Source organism: Sus scrofa, chromosome 4 (assembly GCF_054392235.1).
Source record: "Sus scrofa isolate SSC_HxYL_T2T_F1_AM1 chromosome 4, Sscrofa_HxYL_maternal_Yorkshire_Landrace_v2.0, whole genome shotgun sequence".
NCBI lineage: Eukaryota > Metazoa > Chordata > Mammalia > Artiodactyla > Suidae > Sus > Sus scrofa.
Genome location: NC_139386.1, coordinates 101,667,706 through 101,686,667, shown reverse-complemented (window position 1 = coordinate 101,686,667; position 18,962 = coordinate 101,667,706). Strand labels below are relative to the sequence as shown.

The 18,962-nt window shown below is 43.5% G+C and overlaps 1 protein-coding gene across 1 annotated transcript; it reads right to left on the bottom strand.

Moving 5' to 3' along the window:
* Positions 1–11,026: 11,026 nt before the first annotated feature.
* Positions 11,027–13,802, bottom strand: RPTN (repetin). Its single transcript, XM_021089839.2, has 2 exons — positions 13,665–13,802; positions 11,027–12,877 (listed from the first exon to the last, which is right to left on the bottom strand). The coding sequence occupies exons 1-2, from the start codon at positions 13,800–13,802 to the stop codon at positions 11,027–11,029; spliced, it is 1,989 nt and encodes a 662-aa protein (XP_020945498.2).
* Positions 13,803–18,962: the final 5,160 nt, after the last annotated feature.

The window sequence follows — 18,962 nt, the reverse complement described above, 5'->3', positions numbered from 1 at the left end:
CAGCTACACTTCATTTAAAAAAAGACTTGTCTCAAATATCTTCCTCCAAGGATCTGGCTAATTTTATGAGATTCTGACTACATCTCTTTAGGTAACCCTCTATAACTACCTTGAATTGTTGATATAAGGTTTACATGTGAGAATGTAAGAAAGCTATACATGTGGTATAGTATAGGGTAGTATTGTTAAATTTTATCCTTGTGAGTAGGTTGCTTTTCAGTGATCCCAGAGTCTCTGTGTGTGTGTTTGATTTTCAAACTGGATTATAAACTCCTTAAAGATGGAAATTATTTTGTGTCTTTTCTGCATCCCTTGAAGGGGCTTAGTGGGCTGTTGAAATAGGCAGCAACACAACGTTTGTGGGCCCCAGACTGGTTAACCAAGCACAGCATCCCTGAATGTTGCTCCCAGGTGACAGGACTTCAGGACCTTTGTTCAGGGACCAAGAGTCAGGTGATAGCCTGCACAGACATGGGATGTCAGTATCATCTAGTCCAGATTTGTAGGTTTCAAACACATAAGGGAAGAAGTCTAGGTGTGTGCAGGAAATGGAAAAGGATTGAGGCAAAAACCATCTGATTGCTTTCCAGTTTGCTCTGAGGAAAATCCAAAACCCGTAAGCCTAACAGACATGATTCGTGGGTCTACAGAGTAACAGCTCTGACCTTATCTCCTGTGACTCTCTCCTTGTCCTTTTTGTATCCACTTTGTCACCTTACTATTCCCTGAACATACCTGACCTGCACTGGCTCAGAGTTTTTGCAGTTGCTATTCCCTCTGCCTGGAATGGTCTTCTTCAGATATTTATTTGTTTCTTTCCCTTACCTTCTTCAGGTCTTTGCTCCAATCTTACTTTCTCAGGAGATCTACCTTGACCACCTCTTTTAAAATTGTGACCCTCAATATTCCTTATCTTCCTGTATTCCTTTTTTCCCCTGTAGTACTTGTCATTATCAGACATAATATGTATTTTACTAATTTACTTTTTTTTTTTTTTGTCTTTTTTTTTTTTTTTTTTTTTTTTTGCTATTTCTTAGGCTGCTCCCGCGGCATATGGAGGTTCCCAGGCTAGGGGTCGAATTGGAGCTGTAGCCTCCAGCCTACGCCAGAGCTACAGCAACGCAGGATCTGAGCCGCGTCTGCGATGTACACCACAGCTCATGGCAACGCTGCATCGTTAACCCACTGAGCAAGGGCAGGGACCGAACCTGCAACCTCATGGTTCCTAGTCGGATTCGTTAACCACTGCGCCACGACGGGAACTCCTAATTTACTTTTTATTGTCTCTCCATTAGGATGTAAACTTTATGAAGACCATGTTGTCTGTCTATGTTTTTTTAAACTGCTGTATCCCTGGTGCCTGGATGGTTCTTGGGACATAGTAGGCACTCAGTATTTGTTGATGAATGAATAAATTAGTGAATGAATGAATAAAGTTTGCTTATCAATGGTCAAGATATTTTGAACTGGTTGAAACCCCGAAGGTCAGTCTGATTCTTTTCCTTACTCTGGTTTCCTGTTGGTTCCTTTATAGGGTTTTACTTAATCAATCAAATTATGGTGAAAACTCTTATTAATTCCTGTGGGACAATGGCTCTTTAGCCTTCTGGCTTTTTCTGTTTGCTTTCTCTCAAAGGGAATAAATCCTAAAGAGGAGTTTACTAAATCTTACTTCGAGCTTTCACCCCTTATATCTCCTGGTGGTGTCTCCTTGTCTTCTGGAAATACCTACCTTCCTTTGGAAGAAATTTGTGAAAAAAATAGCCACCTCTTTCTTTGAACTTCAAAGACAAATGAAGAGAGAAAAATAAGGACGGTATGGTTTTTACATCTGTGGGATTAACTCTGATGATGTTGATAAGGTTTGAAGTGCAGGTTTTCTAAAAGAGTTTGGATGATTTTTTAGAAACTGAAACACAATGAACTACTTGTGAAGGGGCCTTAGAATGTGTGTGGACATCATTCTCTCCCTCTGCTTCTTTCAGAGTGAGCATACAAGCAGGGGCTGCATGAACCACTGGTCCTACCCAGGAGAGCATCTGTGGTGTAATTCAAAAGCTCCTTGGTTTTCTGCTCAGACATATGGATGTGGTTTCTTTTATTTCTCATCTGACTCACCACAGGCTCATCCAGCTATACCATAGATGGGAGTAAGGCACATGAGTGAAAATAATCTCAGAGCTTTACTGTTTTAAAATTAGATTCTGACATAGGCTGAGAAACCGGTAGGCAAGAATGCCAAGGCAGAGATTTCTGGGTTGTGTGGGAGGTTCCACCTTTATACCCTAGAATTATAGCTTTGGATCTAGTTCAACTTAGAAATCATCCAACCGAAATCCCATTTATTGCAAAAGTCCTTCTGTAGTGATCCTGACTAAAGGTCGCCAGTCTCCTTTTAGGCCAAGTTAATGATGAGGGGAGCACTGCCTCCTCAAGCAGTGGACTCTGTTTTGGGACTGTTAACAATGAAAGGGAATTTCTTCTTAAATTCGATAAAGTAATTTTAACTCATGCCTGTTGGCTTAGTCTTACTCTCTCAAGCAGTGTGGACTTGCTCTTTATTCTGTGTGGCAGTCTTTGATACTTGCCACTGCCTCTCGCCTCCTTTAAGACTTCTTTAGGGGAGACGTCTTCATCATAGTCCTCTGGAAGAACTGCAGGCCGAAATGCCTCTCAGAATGTCTAGACTGAGCAGTGCAGGGCAGAGGTCTATATCCTTCCAATCTCGACATTACTTCCGTTCATTTAAACTTAGCTTCCTCTAGGCTTTCTGTAACTAAACACTTAAAAAAAAATTTGGGGTTCTCTTGTGGCTCAGTGGGTTAAGCATCCAGCATTGTCATTGCAGTGGCTTGGGCTACTGCTGTGTTGTGGGTTTGATCCCTGGCCTGGGAGCTTTCACATGCCACAGGCATGGCCAAAATTTAAAAAAAAGTTTAATTGTGATAAAGTACATATAACATTAAAATTACCATCTCAGTCTTTTTTTTTTTTTTTTTTCTTTTTATGGCTGCACCTGCAGCATATGGAATTCCTTAGCTAGGGGTCAGATCAGAGCTGCAGCTGCAGGCCTGTGTCCGAGCCACATTTTTTTTTTTTTTTCTTTTTTAAGGGCTGCACCCATGGCATATGGAAGTTCCCAGGCTAGGGGTTGAATTAGAGCTGTAACCACCGGTCTATGCCACAGCCACAGCAACGCCAGATCCAAGCCACATCTGGGACCTACACCATAGCTCATGGCAATGCCAGGTCCCTAACCCTCTGAGAAAGGCCAGTGATTGAACCCGCATCCTCATGGATACTAGTTGGGTTTGTTACTGGTGAGCCATGGCAGGAACTCCTACAGTACCCTTTGAGTAGGCTCTTTTCCTTGGTGTGGGAAGCAATAAAGTGATTTAAAAACAAGGATTGTAGAATCAGACCTGGATTTGAATTTTGTTCTTATCACTCAAAAGATACATGACTTTGGGGAAGTTACTTAATCTCTCCATGCCTCAACTTTCTCATGTGTAAAATGGTAACTTTCTCATCTGTGTAATGAAAAGCAGGGATTTGTTAGGATTTGTGAGAGGATTCCATGGAATAAGGCCTGTGAGGCACCTAGCATTGTGCCCAGCATGCACTAAGTGCTCAGGGAAAGTTACCGCTTTTTTTTTTTTTTCACACTTCTTTGACAAACAATTGTTTGTTCTTTTGGATCCATCACATGGAATTGTGATTGCTTTTCTGACCCATAGATTGTTAATTCTTGATGAGAGACAGCCTACCTCTGTATACCCCAGTGCCCAGCAAAGTGTCCAGCAAACTGTAGTCGTCAGTGTTTGTTGGATGCATGAATGAATCTGAGACTTATGAAACTGCAGCCCTAATGTTGGACGTATGTAAATACTGTTGTTCTTAATTAGGCATTGCACTGTAGGGCCTTATAAATGAATACCATCAGTGTCTTTCTTGGCTTTAGGGAAGTGTGTGGAAGACAGTGTGAAAGAGAGACTTGTAAATTATAAACTTTAAAATAAGCCGAATGAATTAGAATGCCACCATGGAGGACTGATAACAGCAGAAGCAGACAGGTGGAGTGGAGAAATTAAGACTAAGGTAGGTGTAGGGGATGGCTTTATGGAGATAAAATTTGAAGTGAGATTTTAAGGATGAGTACAATATTGGTTGGATAAATCCATCTACCTGTTTAAATCCTAGTCATTCATTAAAGTCCAGTATAGACACGTCCTCTACCCTGAAGATATTTGTCTTATCTCATCTGCATGTGATCTGCTCCTCTTTTGAGCATCCATGGTGTTTTTTTCTTATTGTCTTGCCACCTTCAGTTACAGTACTTGGTGTGCATGAGGTGATCAAAACAATTTTGTACATTGAATCATATCATCATTAGTTACATATAGTTTGGCACTTGCCTCTACCCTTGACTAATTGCAAGCTCTTTTAGGGCAAGAGTTGTGTCTTTCCAGTTCTCTAGAATGCCAGGCACTCTGCAGATCCTTATAGCCACCCTATGAAGAAGGTGTTATTATCAGAATTTTAAAACAGGAAAACCGAGACTCAAGATACAAGAAATTAAATGGCTGGGCTAAGATTGGAACTCACTTCTATTGAACTCCCAAACTGCTGCTCTTAATTGCATAGCCTGCTACACATGCATAGATGCTGCACAGTTAGGAATGATAGCTGCTGTAGCAGAAACTGGTGACCAGTCCATATGACAAAAGTCTTGTTCACTGGCCAGAGAGCGCCATGCTGTGACCTGATCCCTTCCCAACAGTGTTTGTCCTTTTCCTAGACAGCTAAGGACACAGAGAATCCAGTGATCAGTAGGTGGCACTAGAACCCTGTATGATAATTTCTCTGGTTTGCTTCCAAGGTATAAAGGGTGGGGAGTTGTCCAATTAAGCCGGAGTCTATGTGGCCTATTGTGGCGCTGTGGGCAACCAAGTTGGAAATGTAGACTGAAGCCAGATCGTGAAGGGCTTCTATGAGCATTTAATAGATACATACACTAATTGGGCATGCACTAGGAGCAGCCACTGTGTTGTATATGTGTGTGTGTGTCTTTGTAAATGTTACAGAGTGAAGTTGAGGAATACAGATAGCAAATTGCATTTCAAAATACTATATGAAGGAGTTCCCGTCCTGGCGCAGTGGTTAACAAATCTGACTAGGAAGCATGAGGCTGAGGGTTCAATCCCTGGCCTCACTCAGTGGGATAAGGATCCAGCATTGCCGTGAGCTGTGGTGTAGGTGGAAGACGCAGCTCAGATCTGGCATTGCTGTGTCCCTGGTGTAGGCCGGCAGCTGTAGCTCCAATTGGACCCTTAGCCTGGGAACCTCCATATGCCATGGGAGCGGCCCTAGAAAAGGCAAAAAGGCCAAAAAACAAAAAAACAAAATACTATATGAAAAATCAGATCAGATGGGCACCATCTGTGAGGCCTGTGGTATGAATGGGTATGGATAGGCCTTAATATAAGGGCTGAAAATCCTCAGCCCCTGCTACACGCACACACACACACACACACACACACACACACACACACACACCTTCTTCAGAACTGAAGCATCCATCAACCTCAAGCCTTCCACGTTAGAAACTTGTTTCTGTCTCATTGCCTTATTTCTTCCTCAAACTTCTTAGAGATATGGTGAGATGATAAAGGAGAAGGGTAGTGTCTAAAGTCACTTGTGAGTAGCCGATGTTTTTGATGCAGAGGGTACAGGGGCAAACAAGACAAACAAAATCCTTGTTCTTGTGGGCCTTAAGTTCCAGCAGAGGGAAAAAACTGTAAGTAACATAAAAATAAGATATCAAATATGAAAAATACTAACAACAAGAGGAATATGAAATTGAGAGTGATTGGAAGACTACCCTTTTAGATTAAATGTCAGAGAAAGCTTTTGAGGAGGTGACTCTTTAGTTGAGACCTAGAAGAAATAAGCCAGCCACAGAAATCAGGGAGATGACCGTTCCAGGCAAAAGAAGTAGTTGGTCCAAAGGCCTTAAGGGGGCAGTCAGCTTGTCCTGCTAGAATCAGAAGGAAGGCCAGAGTGGCTGGTGAAAGTAGAAAAGAGTGCTGCAAGATGAGATCTGGCAGGGGCCCATTCTAGAAAGGCCCTGGGAAGATTATTGGGTTTTATTCTCAGTGTGGTGAGAAGCTATCAAGAAGTTTAAGCAGGGGAGGAGTTCCCGTGGTGGCACAGCAGAAACGAATCTGACTAGAAACCATGACGTTGTGGGTTCGATCCCTGGACTTGCTCAGTGGGTTAAGGATCTGGCATTGCTGTGAGCTGTGGTGTAGGTCGCAGACCTGGCTCAGATCCTGTGTTGCTGTGGATGTGGTGTAGGCCGGCAGCTGTAGCTCCAATTTGACCCCTAGCCTGGGAACTTCCATATGTCGCGCGTGTAGCCCTAAAAAAAGCCAAAAAAAAAAAAAAAAAGGAATTTTAAACAGGAGAATGACATGTTGTGGTTTATATTTTCACTAAACAGTAAGGAGCCCATTAGGAAGCTCTTGCTCTATTCTAGGAGAGAGGTGATGGTGATAAGGGTGACAGGAGTAGACTTGACAAGAATGGTGAATTTGGGCCACACTGCATTTTGAGATAAAAAGAAAAAGACTTGCTGATGAGTTTGATCTAGGAGGGAAGGAATGAATACAATGAAGAATGCCTCCTAGATTTTCTTTGAGCAATACGGATGGGGCTACGAACTTACTGAAATGGGGGAAATTGAAGGAGAAAAAGGGCAAAAGTCAAGCATTCTGTTTGGGAAGGATGTCCAAATGGAAATGCCGAGTGGATGATTGGATATATGAGTTTAGGGTCTAAGAAAGAGATTGGAGATAGTGATGGGAGAGTTTTAGAAATACCGATGATATTTGAAACCAAAGGACTGGATAGTTAGAAGAGAGAAGGACAGGATTGTAGTTAGAAAAGAGGAGGTGGCTGAAGAATGAGCTCCTGGGGAGAAAAGTTGGGCTACAGTGAAATAAAATCAGTTTTTCTATAGGGTAATGACGCCCCTTTCTGATTTAGGTATATTTGGAAGGAGGACTAGAGTTATCTTCACAGTTTGCATGATTCTCTCAGAGTTTGAGTGCAGAGACAGTGCTTAAGGGGGACAGTTTTCTATTTGGCCTGTACAGTTGAGGAAATTTGAAAGGTTGCTCTATGGCTTAGATCCAGAGAGCTGCTTTTTTGCTAGTGCAGAGCCCACTTCTGGTCAGCCTATAGCCCTTTAGGATGTTTCTTCTCCCTCCTTTCACCACGTCTTGAGGGCGGACCCCCACTTCTCGTCTTTAGCTCTTGGCCTTAGAGCCTGGATAGCACCCCCAGTTTGCCATGTTCCAAAGTCTGCATGGGCTTATGTTGTACCTGTGATGGGGAAGTTACACAGGTCAAATTCACCTGACTCTATCCTTATATTAGCTGTTTCTCTCCATCCCAAACATTTTTCCTACCAGTTTTCCTCTTTCCTCTCATTTTATGCTCAGAAAACTTCTGTGGCTTCCACTATTAACAGAAAAAACCCCCAACTCTTCATGGTAAATTTCGAGGTCCTCTATGATCTAGCTCAGTTTGCCCTTTCAGCTTTAATTCTCTTTACTTGTCTTTCTTTAGTGTTCTATGTATATGCCTTTTGCTTCATTGAATACTCCTGGACTTTCCTTCCCCACATTGTGCTTATGCTGTTCCCTCTGCTTATTTGATTAAATCCCTCCCACTCTTCACTGCCTGGCTGACCTTCTGAGAGCTTCCATGGACCCTGAGCAGCTTCCAGATTTTGAGACCTCTCATCTTTAGATTTATTCTCCACCCTCTGGCTTTGTTTTCTGGGGAGAGTCTAAGTTATAGAGAACATTTGTGAAGAAGATCCATTTTATCCAGGAAAAATCATGCTGTTTATACAGCTGCCAGCATATGGGCTTCCCCTGGACAAACCGTGACCCTTCTCATCCCCTATGCCCCAAGATCATGGCCCAAGCTTAGATGCTTTCTTTCTTTCCTTTTCCCTTTTTTTTTTTTTGTCTTTTGTTTTTTTTAGGGCCACACCCATGGCATATGGAGGTTCCCAGGCTAGGGGTCGAATTGGAGCTGTAGCTGCCAGCCTACACCACAGCCATAACAACTTGGGATCCGAACCACATCTTAGACTTACACCACAGCTCAGGGCAACGCCAGATCCTTAACCCACTGAGCAAGGCCAGGGATTGAACTAGCATCTTCGTGGTTACTAGTCGGGTTCATTAACCACGCGCAATGACAGGAACTACATTCTTTCTTTGTGAAGACTTTTTAAAATCCTTCCAGGCAAAATTACTCCCTTCTTGGTTGCCATGACAGAAATTTTCTTGTACTTATGACGTTTTGTCTTATTTAATGGTTGTTTGCTCTAGACATAGTTCCTACTAGATTGGAATCTTCCTGAGGAAAGGAGCTGTTGTTATGAGTTTTTATATCCTTCCTATGATGAATAGGATCTGATGGCCCTCAGTATCCATTCTTATCTACTTCTATGTTTCTTAAACTACCTAACAACGAGGTTTCTAGATGTGAATCATATTTTACCAATTAGATGATTTTGAATGATATTTGAAGGTATTGTTATTTGGGCTATTTCTTTTGGCAAATAAGGTTATGGAGACATGGATGTGGCTTTTTTGGGAAGGGGGCACACCAGAGGCATATGGAGGTTCCCAGGCTAGGGGTCTAATTGGAGCTGTAGCCGCTGGCCTACACCAGAACCACAGCAATGCAGGATCCAAGCCGAGTCTGCAACTTGCACCACAGCTCATGGCAACACCAGATCCTTAACCCATTGAGCCAGGCCAGGGATTGAACCCGCAACCTCATGGTTCCTAGTCGTATTTTACACTGCACCACGATGGTTACTCTGAGACATGGATGTTGATAGGCAATTTTGGTAGCAATGCCAGAAGTTCTGGATTCAGTTTTCTGAGTCCTCAACAGCTATACTGGTGACACATTGAACTCAGTGTTTTCCGAAGTTTGCTGATTTTAGTGATTCAGCCCTTATAATTCTGGGCATTAAATCCCCTTTTGATGAAAACATCTAAAACGGTTACTGTTTCATTCACTGAGATCTGAATGAATAAGATTTTCATTTAGTCTCTCTTGTCTGTTAACCAAGTAACAGACAGCAGAGTCCCAGTAAATGTTTGTTAAATTTATTCTGAAGCCAGACTAATTACCTCCATCTGCCTACCTACTCAGCAAACAATTAATGAGTGCCATTAAACACCAGTGGCTGCACTAAATGCTAGGTAGTACCAGTTTAAGTAAGATATGGTCTTATTTCCAGTTTGGTGGGAGATAATTACTGTAGTGTGACAAATCATATAGCAGGAATGGGTAGAAACTGAGGGGAAGGAATGCTTGGAGGGTCCAGGGAAGCTGCCTGGAAGATGTAATACTTTTTGTTGGGACACAGAGGATGCTGAGGATTTTCTCAGGCAAAAAAGGGAGGGGAGGTATTCCAGGCTGTGAAATGGCATGTTAAAAATATGAATTAATGAAAGACTGTGGCATACTAAGAAAAGATATTAAATGATCCTGGGAGGGGCCTTTCATGAGATTAGGCTGGGTAAGTCATCTAGGTTAGATGGTGAAGGACTATGTGCCATGCTAAGGAGTGTGAACTTAATCCTTTTTTTTTTTTTTTTTTTGTCTTTTTGCCTTTTCCAGGGCTGCACCCACGGCATATGAAGGTTCCCAGGCTAGGGGTCTAATCAGAGCTGTAACCACCAGCCTACACCAGAGCCACAGCAACGCCAGATCCTTAACCCACTGAGCAAGGCAACCTCATGGTTCCTAGTTGGATTTATTAATCACTGAGCCACAACGGGAACTCCAGTGTGAACTTTATTCTAAAGTCACTGGGAGCCACTGTAGAGAAGGGAGACTAAGGCAGTGGAAATGGGGAACTGGGAAGAGGTTTAAGAGGTCTGGTGGATGTAGAGTTGGCAAGACTTAATGACCATTCGAATGTGGAGCTGAATGAAGGGAAAGGGTCAAATTTGACTCCTCTGCAGGGGAAGGAGCTGAAAATGATATTTTAGATAAATTCCTTTTGACTCTGTTTCATATTGATTCTTATTTATTTATTTATTTTTCAGTTCCTAGGACCTCAAAGAGATCTTAGATGTCAAGAAATGAGGTCTTATTCTTGGAAAATGGCCCACAAGTGAAGATGGCACGGCTCACAGTGAAGGAGGCAAGGAATCATTGAGGTTAATGCTCACCAATCATTTATTGGGTATTTTAGTACAGTTCCATAGATTTTCTTGTGAAAGGTTTTCAGGCTCCAGGAGCTATAGATTGACAGTGTTGGCTCATTGGAATCTGCAAACAGATGACATATGCTGTCTCTCTGATTTGCGTGATCAGAAACTAGGAAGGCATCAAGCTGGAATCAGTCCATTCAGCTCTGCTGATAAAAGCTCAGTGACCAGTCCTTCTGGTAGGGGTAGAAATGTGGGTGTGCTGGGTGTCGTGGACATCTCCTAGCAGCTTCTCATTGTGTTTCATTTTAGTGTAGACTACGAGGTTTGCAGTTTCTAATGGTTCATCCACAGGAGCTTAGTAAAATCCATGTGTCCCTTCCTCAGGCTGCAATGTATAGCTTCAGAATACCTTTCCTATTTCTGAACTTTCGGGAGAAATTTCTACCTTTCAGTGATACAATCATGTCCCCCTACAGGAGGGAAAACCAGGAAATGATTTAAATCCCCAAATTAATCAAAATTGGGATCTGATTATTTTACCCAATTTACCCCTCAGATTTCACCCAACCCAAACACCCTGGAAATGCTGCTCAGAGAGCTGAAATGCCCTGAAAGTGTATATTAGTCCCCCAAACATTTTTGCAGATAGATAGAGTAGAAGAGAGATTTAAAACATACATTTTCAATCTCTTAAACAGAAGTAAGGATGAACTTGACACGTAGATTTCTTCCTTGGCTTCTTGTTGCTCTGACTCTGGTGCACGCGCAGCCTAGTGCTGACCCTGTCTCTGCTCTAGTACATATTCGTAGAAGGGGTTGGGAGAAAGAGTTGCCTTGGTAGGGTGGCTTATACCTTGTTCTCTTCTTTGGGGTCTCTCAGTGCTCTGGGTTGGATGGAAGGCCAGGTCACTGTGTCTTCCCTGGGAACCTCGACTCTGGCCTTCCTCATTCATGTGGAATTTTTCTCTGTTAGCACGGCCTTGCTGGGTCCTATGGGACTGTTGATCCTGGGACCCTTGATACCTCTCTTTATCCTCATGGGTTTGCCTATCCTGTCGTTGCTGACAGTTTTGATCCTCTTCATGGGTTTGCTTGTCTCGTCTCTGACGGGTCTGCTCATCTTCATGGGTTTGCTTGTCTCGTCTATGACGGGTCTGCTCTTGTCTCTCTGTCTGGCCATAGTGGGAACCCTGGCCTTGTCTGTCTGTCTGACCATAGTGAGAACTCTGACCTTGTCTATCTGTCTGGCCATAATGGGAACCCTGGCCTTGTCTGTCTGTCTGACCATAGTGAGAACTCTGACCTTGTCTATCTGTCTGGCCATAATGAGAGCTCTGGCTCTGTCTGTCTATCTGGCCATAGTGGGAACCCTGGCCTTGTGTGTCTGTATGACCATAGTGAGAACTCTGACCTTGTCTATCTGTCTGGCCATAGTGGGAACCTTGACTTTGTCTGTCTATCTGGCCATAGTGGGAACCCTGGCCTTGTCTCTCTGTCTGGCCATATTGAGAGCTCAGGCCTTGTCTATCTGTCTGACCATAGTGAGAACTCTGGCCTTGTCTATCTGTCTGGCCATAGTGGGAACCCTGGCTTTGTCTGTCCGTCTGGCCATAGTGGGAACTCTGGCCTTGTCTATCTATCTGGCCATGGCAGGAGCTCTGGCCTTGTCTCTCTGTCTGGCCAAAGTGAGAGCTCTGGCTTTCTCTGTCTGACTGACCATAGTGAGAACTCTGGCCTTGTCTGTCTGTCTGGCCATAATGAGAACCCAGTTCTTGCCTATTTCTCCTACCATGGCCTGATTCCTGACCCAGCCTCTCAGATTGCTCATAATAAGAGCCTGATTCCTGTTGGTTTGTGTGGCTGGAGGAGTCCTCTCCCAGTCTTCCAGACTGGCCACAGCTTGACTGTTGCCCAAGCTTATCAGATTGGCCATAATGAGAATCCTGAAGTTGTTTCTCACACTGATTTAAGGCAAAGACATATCCTTGTCCTTTAGGCTTGCCACTGCCAAATGTATGGCTCAGTTTTTTATCAGAGCTGGAGTCCTGACCTTGTGTCTGAGACTGACCATAGCAAGAGTCCCTATCTTGTCTCCCAGACTGACCATAGTGGGAGTCCCTGTCTTGTCTCCCAGACTGACCGTAGTGGGAGTCCCTGTCTTGTCTCTCAGACTGACCGTAGTGGGAGTCCCTGTCTTGTCTCCCAGACTGACCATAGTGGGAGTCCCTGTCTTGTCTCCCAGACTGACCACAGTGGGAGTCCCTGTCTTGCCTCTCAGACTGACCAGAGCTGGAGCCCCTATCTTGCCTCCCAGACTGATCCTGGTAGTTGTCCTGGTTTTGTCTCTCAGATTGATTACAGTGGTAATCCTGCCTTTCTCCCTCCTGACTCTGCCTGTGTTGTCTCTCAGTATTTCCTGGAAACTTATGGTCTTGTTTTCCCTCATGCTCCCCTTCTTGCTGGGAGGTTCTATCTCTGCATAACTCTTTATCCAGCTTGTGATAGCAGGCTTGGGCCAGTTGGAACACCAATAGGAGATATTCATGAAAATCCACATGTCCATTTCTGTCTTTATCCAAGAGGCTCAGGATGGTTTCCACAGTCTCTGGGTCATTTGGTCTCTGTGAGAAGATTAAAAAAAAAACCACAGCAAAATCAGATGTTCTTCTATGGATACTAAGATGTGTGCCAGTGTCTATGCCCCAGTCCATTTAGTCCTCTATAAACCATCTTTGATAGAAGTGGCTTAGGCTTCTAGTCTTGGATCACCTGGTTCTCAGAACCTCATCCTTTGCTGGACCAGTGGGAGTATGACAACAGGGAGTAGATACACTTATTTAAAATCAGCCTCATTAGTAATTACTTTGAATTATTTCAGAAAGTTATCCCATCCCATCACATGCTATATTGTAAGTGGTTGTTCATCTACTTTTTTCCCAACCACACTGTGAGATCCTGGAGGGAATTAAGCTGGTTTTATTCCTGTTTGTATCCCCAGTGTCCAGGATGGTGCTGGTATGGAGTACATGCTCAGCAACTCTATTGAATGAATGAGATGGGTGGACAGCACTAAAGTATAGATATCAAGATCCAAATCTCAGATTTTCTTGTGCGAAATGACTCCCAGTTTGAAGTAGTACTCTCTCCTGTTCAAGCTCAGATACAAGGAGGGGTGTATGTGTGAGTGTGTGTGTGAGTGTGTGTGTGTGTGTGTGTTTGTGTGTGTTTGTGATCATGCCTATGCATACATGTCTATGTGCTGGGAGTGGATGACTAAGGAGCTTCCTGAAATTCTTCTAGTTACAGGGTGGAGCATGACCAAATAAAACAAAAATCATGAAGTCCTGGATGCAGGTGTCAGTGTAACTCACAGTTGACTCCGTGGAGCCCAGAGTCTGAGGATCTTACCCGGAGGATGTCTCCAAACTCAGCCAAGAGCAATTGCTTCAACTCCTTCTTGCACAGTGAGGTACAGTCCCCTTTCCCTTTGGCATATTTCTGGAACACCTCGATCACAGTGAGTATGCTGTTCAGGAGTTGAGCCATTTTAGCAAAGATGAAGGAACCTAAAAGAAGAAATAATATGTTCATCTGAACTTACATTGAAGACCAGGAGACAGTATTTCCAGAGGGAAGCTGGCCCCTCTTGGTCAGGGAAAGAAGCTGAGGAGGTGACAAAGCTCCTTGTTAGCCGTACCCTTTACTCCCTCTGACCCACAGTCAGGCTCCAGATAGCACGTGCTGCAGTGGAAGAACGGTGCAAACTATGTGCCGCCCAATAAAAAGAGGTAATTTCTTAAAAAAAAAAAATATATATATGGTTGGTGTTCTACATGCTCCACCTACTATTTCAGGTGGGACTTGCTTAATTAAAATTCTCATAATAGAATAAAAAAGAAGAGAGATCAGGAAGGCCATAGAGGTTGGGCCGGAAGCCAGTACGGTAAGGCATCATTTTCTACCAACGACTAGCACATAGAAGAGGGCACTACTGATGAGGCCACAGTCTTCTTAACAGCCTTGCTCAGGTGGGGAAGAAGCTAGCTTCATGGACCAAGGAAGATTTCTGGGAGGCCAAATTCTAGCAAGTGCTTCTGGCCTGAAGAGTCAGTGAATAAACAAACTGTTACAGATAAAAATAGCAAGCCATATTACTGCACAGAGGAGAGGAAATGTGTACAATCAGCCAGGTTCACATTGGCCATGCTGGAAAGCTGGAATCTTTTGAGATTGTGGTCTCAATGCTCTTTTTTCTATGGTGTGAAAATTCCAGTTACTGAGTTTACGGGCCTCCAAACTGAAGTCCTAACTGCAAAGCACATTGAACTTCCAAAAGCATGCAGTGATGCCTATAAGGATAAGTAGCAAATGATGACTTGCATGGGAAAAGCTGAGTCCCTTGTGGCCATTTATTGCAGTGAGGTTTGAATATTATTATGGCCTCATGGTTCAGGGCCTTGGCCCTGATGAGCCCTAAATTCTTGGATCTTCCCTAACTTGCACAGAAGTCAAATTCTCCTCTATGGGAGACTAAGCTATCCATCAAGAGTATTAGCCCTCAGTTTTGGAATGCCTAGGACACACTGAAACAACAGCATATATATTTTACAGATTCAGAAGTCAGCCACCCTAGCTATCATTATATTCCCAGATAGAGCCAAAAAAGGAAGCAGGAAGGTACTCGTGGCTACTCAAGGATACAGGGAGTAGTTTCTGACCTCCCCAGCCCAGCACATCACAGCCCCCATCAAGAGCCTCATGGATCCTGCCGTTGCTTCACCATGGATGTCTTACCTGCTTAAGGAGGTATGAGCAGAAGATTCAGAAGTCAGTGAGGATACTGGACACCTGAAAACCCATCCTATTTATAGGGATTTTAATTGTTCTACTAGACCATCCGGAGACACCCATTCTGTGGTGGAGCTTGAATCACTCTGGGCCCAGCCCAGCTCAGCCCAGCCTGACCTCTCCCTCTGCAGACCGTTCGATTTATTTACTTCCCCCATTTGCTCATGAACCTGTTTGTCATTAGAGTAGGTGACACTGTTCAAGTCCCAGCCCCATTTAATTAGGGGAGTGTGTGTGTACATGCATGCAGCAGGGGGTCCCAAAAGACAGAGGTGCAAGTTAAATTCATCCTTAACATGTGTCACTTACCAAGACTAATGGAGGCCAATGGTCAAATCACACCAAAGAAGGGTACTAATATAGTCACTTCACGGAAATCTGTTGAAGCAGGGACTAGAGAGTCTAGGTATATAGCCAGGGTATAGTTCCTGGAGATTTTAGGTTGTCTTTCTTGTGTAGTTAGGTATGTGTATTTTATTTGTTTATTTGTTATTATTATTCTTTTTGTCTTTTTGCCTTTTCTAGGGCCGCTTCTGCGGCATATGGAGGTTCCCAGGCTAGGAGCTGAATCGGAGCTGTAGCCGCCGGCCTACACCACAGCCACAGCAATGCGGGATCCGAGCTGCAACTGCGACCTACACCATAGCTCACGGCAATGCCAGATCCTTAACCCACTGAGCAAGGCCAGGGATCAAACCCACAACCTCATGTTTCCTAGTTGGATTCAATAACCACTGCACCATGACGGGAACTCCATAGATGTGTGTATTTTAATCTGTTGACTTATTAAAATTTTTTTCCCACATGACAGCTCTGCAGGCTAGAGGGAGAACTAGATACATGACCACTTTTGGGGAGGGGTGTGATGATGGTGAAGCTGCCACCCTTGGAGCCTTTGAAGGTCTTGCTAAAAAGTTAGAATTGAAGCATAATGTGGAAGCTTATGATAGCTGTGAATAGAGATGCTGCCAGAGGAATTACCGCTGTAGTGCAAGGGGATTGGTGGCATCTTGTGAGTGCTGGGACTCAGATTTGATCCCTAGCCCGGCACAGTAGGTGAAGGATCTGACACTGCTAAGTCGAGACTGCGGCTTGTTCTGATCCCTGGCCTGGGTATTCCATGTGCTGCGGGGCAGCCAAAAATAAAGAAAAAGAGAGAGAGAGAGATGCTATCAGAGACCTGGGCCTCCATTTATTCCCCATCTCCGCACCCACGACATACCAGTGGTGTCTTAAGATAGGAGATTCTTAGTAAATGTGGAGTAAACATAATTCCATTGAATTATGGAGGCATTTGAAAATCTTTTGTAAAATGCAAAAGAATATAGATTTACCTCTACTTTCTAATTTGTCTCACATCTAGATCCCTGGTTGGACTTTTTCCTGAGTCCATACATCAGCCAGTTATTAGTGATGACACCTGCTATTGTTAGCATGCACTCAGGATTCTGCAGTGGAATCACAAAAGTGTAGAGAGATCTTGGTCTGATTGGAATAAAGTGGTTTCACATAGAGAAAGATTTTGAATACGAGCTGCAAGACATGAGAAATGCTGAGTGTTAGAAAACCTAGGAACATGAGGAGTTCCCGTTGTGGCGCAGTGGTTAACAAATCTGACTAGGAACCATGAGGTTTCGGGTTCCATCCCTGGCCTCACTCAGTGGGTTAAGGATCCGGCATTGCCATGAGCTGTGGTGTGTGTAGTTCCCAGATGTGGCTCAGATCCTGAGTTGCTATAGCTCTGGTGTAGGCTTGGCAGCTACAGCTCCAATTTGACCCCTAGCCTGGGAACCTCCACATGCAGGGACTAGAAATAAGACATATTTAAAGAAGTCACGGAATAGACTGGGTAATTTGGGGCAAATCACTTCACCTCTTGGCCTTGAGTTTCTTTATCTACAAAAGGAGGTGGTTGAAATGATCTCCAAACTTTCTTTTGGCGTTAACACTCTAAGATGCTTTGATGCCAGTCTCAGTGCTAGCAAGAGCTTTTGAGCTTATATTTTAACTTTGCCCTGTTCATGAATTTGATAAAAGGCTAAGGACTTTGTGTTCCTCAGTCTTCCTCTGTGGAAAACTGGGAGGGCGATTATGGCATTCTGTTAGCATTTGTAAATTGCATGAGGACCAATTCTGTTTTTGTTCATTGTTTTTCCATGTGTTTTGCTGCTTTTATTTTACATTCATGTTGGAAGGTTGACCTGTGGCCTCAAAGACAAGATGTTTTTAAGCTACACTAGGCTCTGTGTTAAGCATGCTATATATGACATCTTATTTAATTCCACGACATCTCCATTAGGCAGGGAATACTGTCATCAATTTTCAAACAAGACAACTGAGGTTCAAAGAGGGATTAAAAAACTTGCTCCAGGTCATGCAGCTTGCAAAGGCTGAGCTGGGGTTTAAACCCATATCTTCCTAATTCTAAAGCCCTTGTTTGCAACGTCTATATTATACTGTTTCTGTTGGAACAGGACTGGTGATCGCCCACTCCTCAGGGAGAGAAGTAGCTTTCCACAGGAGCTGAAGTGAGTAATAACAAAGAAACTTCCTAATGACATTCTGTGAAGGAATCCAACCTTGAAATGAGAACCTCCTGATGCTTAACCAGTCAAATATTTATTGTTTTCCTATGCTTCTCTAGTACCTATGGTTCCAACACTGAAGGAGCTTATTATTTACTGGGGGAGACAGATAGATGCTTATACTTATAAAAATAAAACCTACACAGAAAAAGCACCTTCTGCCTTTGTAGTTGACAGAACGACACTGAAGAAGTTCCTTCTATTGTCCATTTCCTACAGTTCCCATAGTAAGCCTTTCCTGTCCATTTCTTTTGGGATGCAGATGTGCCCAGTAGGTGTGACAGGTACTATTTTGAGTTAATAGAGTTTTCAGGGAGTCTCCTTGTCCTATTTTAACCAAATCATTAAGGATAATTATCATGGGACTCGTAGGCTTACTTTTTCATTCTTTCGAGATGTTGAGTGCTTATTTAGTGAGATGAAATCCACAGGATCTAGAGTTCCCATAGTGGCTCAGAGGTAACGAACCCAACTAGTTAATATCTATGAGGATGTGGGTTTGATCCTTGGCTTTGCTCAGTGGGTTAAGGATCCAGTGTTGCCATGAGCTGTGGTGAAGGTCACAGATGTGGCTTGGATCCCACATTGCTGTGGCTGTGGTGTAGGCCAGCAGCTACAGCTCTGATTCGACTCCTACCCTGGGAACCTTCATATGGATGCGGCCCTTAAAAAAAAAAAAAAAGAAAGCTGCAGGATCCAGAGGATGGTTGTTATATTACAAAGGACCCCCTATGTGGAGTTCCCTGGTGGCCTAGCAATTAAGGATCCAGCATTGTCACTGTTGTGGTTCGGGTCACTGCTGTGGCACTGGTTTGGAAAAGAAACCCAAAACAGTCCCCATTGTAATCCTGCAGCAAGCTCTCCATTCCTGCTTAGCCCTTTGGCATTATACAAGTAGATAAACTGCAGATGGGGCAAATAAACGCCTTCCCTGCAGAAAAGTGGGACTAATTAATAGACATAAACTCTTTGAGATTTCTTGATATTGAAAGGTCATTTGTTATCATCTGAACAAGTTCTCATTTAAAAATTTTTCCTTGAAGATGAATTATCCTTCTGTTAATTATAGGCCATTTTCCCTATTAATGACATCTTTGACAGTCAGTGGTTTTTTAAGGTAACACTAGCTTCAGCAGTATTTTAACCTTGTCAAAAAATGTGTTATGAGCCAAAGACAGGAGGTCTGGGTTCCTGGAGGTCTTGTGCACAGGATTTAGTCTGGTGCTGGGCTTCCCTGTAGCCAGTAGCCCAGCCTTCTCTTCTACTATAGCAT

Excerpts from the sequence above, each read along its gene's own strand:
- RPTN (XM_021089839.2), bottom strand. The coding sequence starts at position 13,802 with ATGGCTCAACTCCTGAACAGCATACTCACTGTGATCGAGGTGTTCCAG. Across the intron at positions 12,878-13,664 it reads AGTTTGGAGACATCCTCCGG|AGACCAAATGACCCAGAGAC; the intron begins GTAAGATCCTCA and ends ATCTTCTCACAG.